Below are 10,948 nucleotides of genomic sequence, written 5' to 3' on the forward strand. Positions count from 1 at the left end.
GTCCCAGAGAGGAAGAGGAAACTGACAAAAAATGAAGGAAAGCTTTGACTATGTACAGACTCAGTGAGCACAGCTTTTCTATTGAGAAAGGCCGCTGTAGGCAGACCTGACTCTCAAGAGAAGACAGGCAATGCCCACAAAATGAGGTGAAACTGAGCTGCACTTCCTAACCTCTTGCCTAATGTATGACCATATTAGAGACACATATTTCCCTCAGATTACACAGATCCACAAAGAATTCAAAAACAAATCCAATTTTGATAAACTCCCATATCTACTGGGGGAAATACCACAGTGTGAAATCACAGCAGCAAGATTGGTGACCTGTTGCCACAAGAAAAGGCCAACCAATGAAGAACAAAAACCATTGAAAATACAACCCATATTTATGTTTATTTATTTCCCCTTTTGAATTATTTGCACACAATATGACATTTTGCACATAATATGACATTTGAAATGTATTTTCTTTTGGTAATTGTGTGAGTAATGTTTTTACTGTACATTTTAATTGTTTATTTCACTTTTGTTTATCTACTTCACTTACTAACATATGTTTCACATGCCAATATAGCCCTTAAATTGAATGTAATTGTATCCAGCAATCCAGAGGATAGACGGGAGCTAGACAGCCCGCCGTGTGTCTCTTTGTGGTTAACATCTCTCATCAGTGTATCGATCATCTTTTACTGTACGTTTTGTTCTTTGGTGACGTAAAAGAGGTGCGACAAATACTTCCGCACTTCTGTGCGTCCCACGTGAACGGTATTTGTAGAAGTAGCCATGGCAGCTCTCGGTGCCTGTGGAGAATGGCTTGTTTCAACCTATGAAAAAAAACTAATTGCAATACACACTAAAAAGAGCAGGTTGGTAAGAACAAATGTGGCTAATATTGTGTTATTTGAACAATAATGCGTCGTATAAGCTAAGCTAGTAGGCTAGTAGCGATGAGAAAGAAATAAGATAGCTAGGATGATATGCAGCTAACGATATTAGCGAAGTTAGTCCATTCATATACGGTAACGTTATACACTGAGTGTACAACATATTTTCCATCACAGAATGACCAGGTGAACGCTATTACCCCATTTTGATGTCACTTGTTAAATCAACTTCAATCAGTGATGTTACTCCATGTGTAACTCTGTGTTGTTGTTTGTGTCGAACTGCTTTGCTTTATCTTGGCCAGGTCGCAATTGTAAATGAGAACTTGTTCTCAACTAGCCTACCTGGTTAAAAATACAAAAAATTATGAAGGGGGGAGACAGGTTAAGCCTTGAGACAATTGAGACGTGTGTGTGTGTGTGTGTGTGTGTGTGTGTGTGTGTGTGTGTGTGTGTGTGTGTGTGTGTGTGTGTGTGCGCCAAGACGGACTATTCAACTGCCTTTGAACTGGGTATGGTAGCAACTCAATATTAGGAAGGTGTTCCTATTGTTTTGTACTCAATACAGGCTACTTTAGTACATTCTTGGGTTAGCCAGCTATGTGTATTAAATCACATGTCCACATTTAAATCATCAATGATTCAATGCTCCTTTCTCTTTTTGTACCAGAGAACCATTTGTGTTTGACTGCAGCGCAGCAGAACAGAAGCCAAAGGACCCAGAGGCTGACAACAAAAGGTAAACAACATTAGCTAGCTATGTCTTTTCAGCCAAGTGACCTCTCAGAATTTATATTTGTTGCAGTTGTCCTTGCAGTGTACCCATCATTGCTGAGTTATCGTCAGACTTGCTAGACCTAGATATGTGACTGAACCACGTGTCACTTGTTTGATTTGAAATGTGTGTGTGTGTGTGTGTGTGTGTGTGTCACCGTGTGGTAAGAAGCAACTGTTTTCAAGGGATACGATTTCACCAGAAATGTACTGATCCCTTTCATCCTGGTAGTGATGGATCAGAAGAGACAGGTAGTGACAAGATCCTGGCGTTCGCTGTTTCATCCTCTGCGAAGCTGGTTGCACTGACAGATGACACCAAACGCCTGGTTCTGTTCCGCTGTGAACCCTCATGGCAGGTCATCAGTACAAGGTATCCATAGGACAAGCAGATAAAAGCAAATATCCGACTTACTGAAATCAACAAAAAATTGAAATGTGTCGATTGTTGCTCTCTTTGAGATTTTGTGTTATTTCAGGTGGGTTGTGCGGAGGTGCACATCTCTTGTGTTCACCGAGGCTGAGGATGAGGTGTGGGCGGCAGACAAGTCAGGTGACGTCTACTCCTTCTCTGTGGTGGAGCCCCAGAAGACAGGAGAGTTGAAGCTGGGACATCTATCCATGCTTCTATCAATGGTAAAGAGGATTAATTCATTCACATGATACTTTCTTATTAAAGGGTAGGTTATTTTTCATAGTTGAATGTTTTTAAAGGGCATTTCAGAAGATGGGATAGCCCTTACTTAGTCTTACATCTCAAATTTGGCAGAGTTGAGGGGGTTCGACGCCTTCAATGGTTGTACATTTTCACAATAGTAATATCACGTTCACTTGAAGTGAGCCATTGATCAACTCCTGATGAACTGCCAGTCAGTTTGGGATATCTCCCCCCCTCTTCTTCTCTAGACCCTGACCCCCAATGACAAATATGTCGTCACGGCTGACCGCGATGAGAAGATCAGGGTCAGCCACTTGAGGTCACCACACAACATCCAGGCATTCTGCCTGGGACACTTGGAGTGAGTACAGCTGGCCTACCTAGCAATGAATGGCCACAGAATTTAAACATTAATTAATGCTTAACCAGCCGGTTACCACTCTAATTTCCTGATATTTCAAGTTTTTTTCCTCCATAGATTTGTCAGTTCTCTCTTGGCCCCACCAGGACACCCACAGTGGCTACTCTCTGGATCAGGGGTGAGAGATCTAGACATATTACAATTCTGCTGAATTGAGTTTTATTACTTAACGCTGGGTGATCTTTCAGATAGAGGTATCACTTGTACCGGTTCGGATTAAGCTCTACTACTGCACAAAAAAAAATGTTTTCAATGGAGACTGGTGTGTCTGACTGGGCTGGTGTGTGTTGACAGGATGGGACTATGAAGCTGTGGGAGTATGAGTCAGGTCGGAGGCTCCAGAGCTGGGACCTGAAGCAGCTGAGGGACATGCCGAACTCGGACACAGAAAAGGAAAAGGTGACCACTTTACTTCTCACATTAACCCTATCAGTCCTGAGACCCAACTAGTCAGTGACAGCTGTTTTGAGTTTGTGACAGCAACTATGTGAGCTTATTACAGTGTTAAAGACAGTATGTCCTGGGATTTCCTATGATCTTCTATGTAGATGAACCCCTTACCTTTTAACGACTGTTTGGGAGACTCCGCTTTTCATAGATTAGGGGGTGGGTGAAATTTCACTTACGTTATAAAATATATTTGTCTTGGGAAAATGTTAACTGTCATGTTCTGAATCGTTCACTGGGAGGTCTTTCTCTAACCTACAGTATCATTAACATTATATTCATTCGTTAATAAGCACGGATCTCTGTTGACAGAGCAGTGCGCTTTCTCGCAGCTACTTTTGAGGACTTTACATGTTGTTGTGGTCGTCTGCAGAGTTGTTTCCGCAGGTCGTAAAAAGCCAAATGAACATAAACTGAATTAAATGTAAAAAGCTTTGAAAATAAGAATCTTGCGACACGTACAGAGCTCTGTTGAGAGTTCATAGAGACGCTTGTATTTGTGAGAAATATTTGAAAAACAACAGTACATTGACATTAATATGAAAAGCGTATATTAAAATATTACATCTCAAAATTTATATCTGTCTTGATTTATGTCCTCCGGATTCAATGGTGAGCCTTGTCAGTAAGCCTTAATTCTCACACAACAATCCAGCCTAGCTGAGATGATGCTATTTTCCAGATTATTTTTTGATCTGGCCTCCATGTATTTTCTGGGGATCCTACAAGGTAGAAACTCCAATAACATTTGAATGGATTATGATAGAGACATGAGGTTTGGACAATTGCTTTTCTTATAGGAGTATATGGCTATTAATACTTTGTATCTCAAACCGTTTGGACTCTATAGATGTTTTTTGTAAAACCCCCGGGCCCCTTCAGGATCCGCCCTTGTCTTACTGAGTTGTAGCTCACACAGACTAATGGTTGGTGTCAATGGATGCAGAACATATGGACTTATCCAATAGTACAACCCCAGAAGTCTGTAGATCTGTAGATCAAACACAATGTTTTAAAGGGGTCAGAAGTCTGACATTCGCCGGCGTCACTGTGGGACTGTAGGAGTTAACCTCTCCCACTGATACATGAAGGAGTCATTCCTCTTCTGGGTGTGCATTTAGAAACAACTAGCAAACATTGTCATTCATACTGTTTTACAAATAAAAATTCTATTGCAACCTCTTTGCAATAAGGAACTGAGACCAGAAGTGTTTATTATCAAGAATGCCGTCAGCTGAGTGCACACATTTTAGAAAGCTCACAACACGTCTTATACTCTTCCCTCCCTTCGGTCGTCACCTCCCCGGCTATACATGTTATGACCCCAATGAGTTTCCCTCCTTTCCCCTGTGGAATGTCCATGGTCCTCTCAAGGTTTACCTAGATGTCAGAATCACACCCCGTCCATCTTCTGATCCTGCTCTCTCATATAGAAACATCTGATCCGAGGCAATTTCCTCTTCTCTGATTAGGTCAACCTTTTCTAAATTAGCATCCGCACAGTTTCATGGTCTAAACTCCATTCATACTCGCAGTAATCATTCACTAAACAGGATACAAACAAACTGCAGTTTATCTTGAAACATGTTACATTTTAATAGAATCCATCAATACGTATACTGAGTAGCTCTCCTTGTCCTCACTCATACTAAGCTTCAATCCATAGAGCTGACTGTTTATAGGTCACTGCACCCTCTATGTATACAGTACCGTGATAAAGTATCTGACCCCTAATTTTCTCTATTTCTGCATATTGTTTTATCCTGAATGTTATCAGATCTTCAACCAAAATCTAATATTAGATAAAGGGAACCTGAATTTACAAATGACAAAATAAATTGGTACTTATTTAATTAACAAAGTTATGCAACACCCAATTCCCAAGTTGAAAAATGTATTGCCCCCTTGTACACAAACGGGTAGCCTAGTGGCCTAGCAGGTAGCCTAGTGGTTAGAGCGTTGGGCCAGTAACTGAAAGGTTGCCGGATCGAATCCCCGAGCTGACAAGGTAAAAATCTGTCGTTCTGCCCCTGAACAAGGCAGTTAACCCACTGTTCCCCGGTAGGCCGTCATTGTAAATAAGATTTTGTTCTTAACTGACTTGCGTGGTTAAATAACTTTTTTTTTTTATTATTATTTCAATGACTGCAACCAAATGCTTCCTGCAGTTGTTGATCAGTCTCTCACATCGCTGTGGAGGAATTCTGTCCCTGTCTTCCATACTGAACTGCTTTAACTCAGCGACATTTGTGTGTTTTTAAACATGAACTGCTCATTTCAAGTCCTGCTACAACATCTCAACTGGGACTAGGTCTGGACTTTGACTACACCATTCCAAAACTTCCAATTTGTTGCTTTTTAAACCATCTTCATGTAGACTTGATTGTGTGTTTTGTATCATTGTCTTGCTGCATCACCCAGCTCCACTTCAACTCACAGACGGATGGCCTGACATTCTCATGTAGAATTCTGATACAGAGCAGAATTCATGGTTCATTCTATTATGGCAAGTCGTCCAGGTCCTGAGGCAGCAAAGCATCACCAAACCATCACACTACCACCACCATGCTTGACCGTTGGTATAAAGTTCTTACTGTGGAATGCAGTGTTTGGTTTTCACCAGACATAATGGGACCTATTTCATCCAAAAAGTGGACTCAAGTTTGCCAAAAAGCACCTAGATGATCTTCAAGACTCTGAGAAGAATGTTCAATGGACAGATGAGTCAAAAGTTTAACTTTATGGATGACATGGGTCCCATTATGCCTGGCGAAAACACAACACCGCAATCCACCGTAAGAGTCTCATACCAACAGTCAAGCATGTTTGTTCACTCAGGTTCCCTTTATCTAATATCAGGTTTTGGTTGAATATCTGATAACATTCAGTATCAAAAATATGCAAAACTAGAGAAAATTAGAAAGAGGGCAAATACTTTGTCACAGAACTGTATATGGCTGTGTCCTATATACACACTGTATATGGCTGTGTCTTTTATATACTGTATATGGCTGTGTCCTATATACACACTGTATATGGCTGTGTCCCAAATACACACTGTATATGGCTGTGTCCCAAATACACACTGTATATGGCTGTGTCTTTTATATACTGTATATGGCTGTGTCCTATATACACACTGTATATGGCTGTGTCCCAAATACACACTGTATATGGCTGTGTCTTTTATATACTGTATATGGCTGTGTCCTATATACACACTGTATATGGCTGTGTCCCAAATACACACTGTATATGGCTGTGTCCCAAATACACACTGTATATGGCTGTGTCCTATATACACACTGTATATGGCTGTGTCTTTTATATACACACTGTATATGGCTGTGTCCTATATACACACTGTATATGGCTGTGTCCTATATACACACTGTATATGGCTGTGTCCCAAATACACACTGTATATGGCTGTGTCCCAAATACACACTGTATATGGCTGTGTCCCAAATACACACTGTATATGGCTGTGTCCTATATACACACTGTATATGGCTGTGTCCTATATACACACTGTATATGGCTGTGTCCTATATACACACTGCATATGGCTGTGTCCTATATACACACTGTATATGGCTGTGTCCTATATACACACTGTATATGGCTGTGTCCTATATACACACTGTATATGGCTGTGTCCTATATACACACTGTATATGGCTGTGTCCTATATAGAATTGTTCCGAGAGCTGATTCGTGGCCCACTAATTAACTTCAATATATTTAGGCCTAATTGTTTTTTATAACTCCAGAGTAGTACGCTATTCCTTGCATAAAATAATTTGTCTACATGTCTCTCCAACATTTGGATAAAAGGAAACCATGCCATGAATTAAGAACGATGCTCTTTTCACAATGCGTCGGGGCACATTGACAACTCAAACTGCTTTGAAAAACATTTTCTAACTACCGTAGCCTTTTTCTTACCTAATGAAAGCCTATAGCTGACATAACCAAACAATACCTTTTGTTTACATAATCAAATAGTTTAATTGAAACTTAAATAAACAATTCCCAGAATATAATAGGCTATAGACTGCAACAGGTTAACTTTTATTTAGCCTAGATTTATTTAGTAGGTGATTAGCTACAAAGTTTTACCAGCTGTACAGGTTTAAACTTTCTATTGCCTGTATATGGTCTAAATGAACAAAAACCTCAATGAATGTAATAATTGACTGTTAATAAACCTCATCTTAAACAAATACCTGCTCGCACTTTTGCAGGCTGTCTATCCAGCTACCTGGTTGTTGTCCACAATGACACCAAAATCCTTCCAAACCGGGGATTTTACTCAGGCAACACCGGTTTCCATGATGGTGTATTTCACCATCATAACCTTTCATTTTTTTATTTCTCCTTTTACCTTAGCCATTTTTAAGTGAGCTAATGTAAAGCTATGGAGCTAATGTGAGCTATGGAGTCGGGGAAATGAACTTGGTTGAAGGGAATAGAAGCTCTGCACGCTGAAACATTTGAAGAATGTTCAGCACCACACACAGGCCTACTAATGGAAAGTTCCCTGCTCTACTCTCTCGTGGCGTAGCTGGTAGCCTACCTAGTCCTGGCTATGTCTGCCTCACCGCTCACACAGCCTAATGGGATTCGCAACATATTTCAACACAACAAGTTCCTGGATTTGTAAAATAAAAAATGATATTAATTTACACCGTTTACGACCCGAAATATAATTGTTCTGAACCGCCAGCCAACCCGCGAGTTGAAAGAAAGTTTTAATTCCACCACCCAGTAGATTTTTACTTTTTATATATATTTTTTTTAGGGTCAACTGTTGGTATTTGACCTGATGCAAGACCATAGCGGGTCATTGATTTTTTCCCCCCTCAGTTCTGTTTGTGACATCATCATAATTTCTACCTTTGTTCCCAGAGGTCTGCAGTCAGCAGGATCGCTGGGTCCCCCGGTGGACAGCATGTGGCGGTGCAGTGTGAGAGGTCTGCAGTCAGCAGGATCGCTGGGTCCCCCGGTGGACAGCATGTGGCGGTGCAGTGTGAGAGGTCTGTGCATATATCAGGAGTTGACAGTGTACACTGTGCACATATATAAATGACCCTAGCTATGTAGATCAGTGGTGTGTGTGTGTGTGTGTAACCTGTGACATAATATTTGTCCTGTGTTTTCCAGAGTTCCCTCGGTGCAGTTTTTTGGGATGGAGCAGGGGACAGAGGAGCGACTGGTTCCCTCCAGCAGGGTGACCCTACCTCACTGTCCTCTGGATTTGACCTTTGACCCCCAGGGTCGGCTCTGGGTCCTGCTGGATAGCCGAGAGACGCCGTTCCTCATGTACACACACACGCAAGGCAGCTGGCAGGTACGGCTGTTCGTTGACTATAGCCAAGCCTCCAACACCGTAGTACCCTCCAAGCTCATCACTCACAACACCGTAGTACCCTCCAAGCTCATCACACACAACAGTATACTGTTCTTGTTTAGTAAACAAACACACCAGGGTTTGGGTTTTATCCCTTATGCTGCCACTGTGGTGTTTGTTCTGTTCACAAAGCCACTGTGGTGTTTAGAAAGAGTAGGAATGGAAGCGCTACCAAGGTACACAATAGTAAATGTTGGTAGACAGAAGGTGCTCTTTGGTAAAAGGGTTGAGTTGGTCATCAAAAAGAAAGGAGGACCAAGGCACTCTTCATATAATTGATTAAAATGCCTTTATTAGTATGGCATGTTCAATAGAAACAATGTTTTTAAAAAACCGACGCGTTTCGGATGCATGGCCTTCGTCAGGGAGTACAAAGAAATAATACAATGTTCTCTTTTTAACAGCTTTTCACGTTAACCCTAATTAGAAGGGGGAGTGGTTAAAATTGATTGGACACACCTAGTAAGCAATACTATACACACTTTAAAGTGAAATACTGTAGCTATGTTATCATAAAAATGTAACTCCAAGCTAGAAGTATCAGAACACTTAGAAAGGTAGTTCTAACCTTAAATATGTCTGGGAGAAGTGTCAAGAATAAGAAAGCAATATATTCCATAGTACACTAGAACACAGCAAAACATGAACAACAACAGTCTAAACATAGCTGAGGGCAATTGAGCAAAATATCCACTAGATGACAGCAAATGTACCCATCACAACCCTACAGGAAGGGTGAGAAATCCATATCTTCATTTAAACCCAGGTATTTAGTGGCCTGTAGTTTGTAAATCCAAAAACTTTCCCTTTGGTTTAACTGTTTAAGGCGGTCCCCTTTTCTAATAGAGGCCGGGATATGATCAATACCCATAGCTTGTAGGGAGGCAGGGTTGCCATGGTGTAAGGACTTGTAGTGCCTTGCCATGGGGTATTCTTCATTGCCTACCCGTATGGCGTACTTGTGTTCCGCTAGGCGATCTTGAAGGCGTCTCTTTGTCCGTCCAATGTAGAACACCTTGCACTGTGGAAATTCCAATCTATAGATGACATGAGTGGTTTTGCAGTTACTATGGAATATATTGCAGATTTTTAAAAACATTGTTTCTATTGAACATGCCATACTAATAAAGGCATTTTAATTAATTATATGAAGAGTGCCTTGGTCCTCCTTTCTTTTTGATGACCACTGTGGTGTTTGTTGTTTCTCTCTGCAGTGCGACAGTGAAAGCCCACAGCTGAAAAGAGTGACAGAGGCCCTTCAGCCGCATTGGGAGGCCCTTCAGGGTGAGTCATCACACATAAGGCACAACACTGTGCCCTCACATTACCCCTCATCATCATCCTCCTCCTACTCACTCAGTAAAGAGCAGTGCTAACCTGGGATGTTTATCACTTGGCTCATGTCTGCCTCATGTTCCCCTGAGCTCAGTAGTTCTTAATGCAAAGTAGTCAGACTTACAGGAGATTTAGTTTTTTACTCTGTTATTTAGTGGATGCTCAGAGATGCCTGTAACAAACTTGGATCAAGACTTAGAACAAAAGGGTTTAATTTGTTATTCTAAGTAATCCACCACCTGAACTGTGCAACAATCTCTTTCACTGTCTCTGACCCTCCTGTTTCTCCTCACAACAGTCTCAGCAGGGTTAGAGAGCCGGTTCCAGCACCTGTACAAGGGCAACTTTGACAATATGGCGTCCTACAGAGAGAAGAAAGAGCAGAGGCTCCAACAGCAGAATGAACAAGGGGGCAAAAAGAGAGGACCAGGGAAGGGACAGCAGTCTAACGGAGCCAGTAAAAAAGCCAAGAAAGGCAACCAGTCTGGGCCAGTGACCAAAGCCTCTAGCTGAAACTGATAGGAGAGACAGAGGGATAAATTCTATATTTTGGTTTATAAAGGCTTCTTTCAGAGTTTTCTATGTTTGTTTGGAGACGGATAGACCAACCACTGAGTTGTGTAAATGTATTATGATTTGTGATTTACAGAGAATTAGCTAGAAAGATTTTTTTTTTTTTTTAATAAAAAATGACTGACAGTTTGACGTTTGAAAGGGTCTCTCTCGCTCTCCACTAAATGTATAGTCCTCTCAGGTTGAACAAGAGCCAAGCACTGTCGTACCCTGACCGCTGGGGAACCAAGTCCTTCCACTGTCAGAAAGTAAGTTGACTGGATCGTGCATATCTGACCCAATTCAGGATCGTGGGCATTTGATTACATTTCCTACTTCACTTCAGAAATACTTCATTGAACGTGAACTTTCATACGCCTTAATTACAAACTTATATGGGATCTGCATATGAATAAAATGTTTATATTATGAGTCTAATTCAGCCGAGGAAGCACTGAGCTTTT

The 10,948-nt window shown here is 41.2% G+C and overlaps 1 protein-coding gene across 2 annotated transcripts; it reads left to right on the forward strand.

Moving 5' to 3' along the window:
- Window positions 1–723: 723 nt before the first annotated feature.
- Window positions 724–10,635, forward strand: wdr4 (WD repeat domain 4). Of its 2 annotated transcripts, none has more exons than XM_029712294.1 (11): window positions 724–866; window positions 1,555–1,623; window positions 1,891–2,031; window positions 2,138–2,294; window positions 2,565–2,677; window positions 2,795–2,855; window positions 3,032–3,136; window positions 8,096–8,223; window positions 8,351–8,537; window positions 9,812–9,881; window positions 10,231–10,635. In XM_029712294.1, exons 1-11 carry the CDS (start codon window positions 784–786, stop codon window positions 10,443–10,445), a joined length of 1,329 nt encoding a protein of 442 aa, XP_029568154.1. In that variant the 5' UTR covers window positions 724–783; the 3' UTR covers window positions 10,446–10,635. The 2 variants fall into 2 exon arrangements, with proteins under 2 accessions (XP_029568154.1, XP_029568155.1); XM_029712295.1 differs by having other exon boundaries at window positions 8,096–8,160.
- The last annotated feature ends 313 nt before the right edge of the window (window positions 10,636–10,948 follow it).

Source organism: Salmo trutta, chromosome 24 (genome assembly GCF_901001165.1).
Source record: "Salmo trutta chromosome 24, fSalTru1.1, whole genome shotgun sequence".
Lineage (NCBI taxonomy): Eukaryota > Metazoa > Chordata > Actinopteri > Salmoniformes > Salmonidae > Salmo > Salmo trutta.

Excerpts from the sequence above, each read along its gene's own strand:
- wdr4 (XM_029712294.1), top strand. The coding sequence starts at position 784 with ATGGCAGCTCTCGGTGCCTGTGGAGAATGGCTTGTTTCAACCTATGAA. Across the intron at positions 2,856-3,031 it reads GGCTACTCTCTGGATCAGGG|GATGGGACTATGAAGCTGTG; the intron begins GTGAGAGATCTA and ends GTGTGTTGACAG. Across the intron at positions 3,137-8,095 it reads CGGACACAGAAAAGGAAAAG|AGGTCTGCAGTCAGCAGGAT; the intron begins GTGACCACTTTA and ends CTTTGTTCCCAG.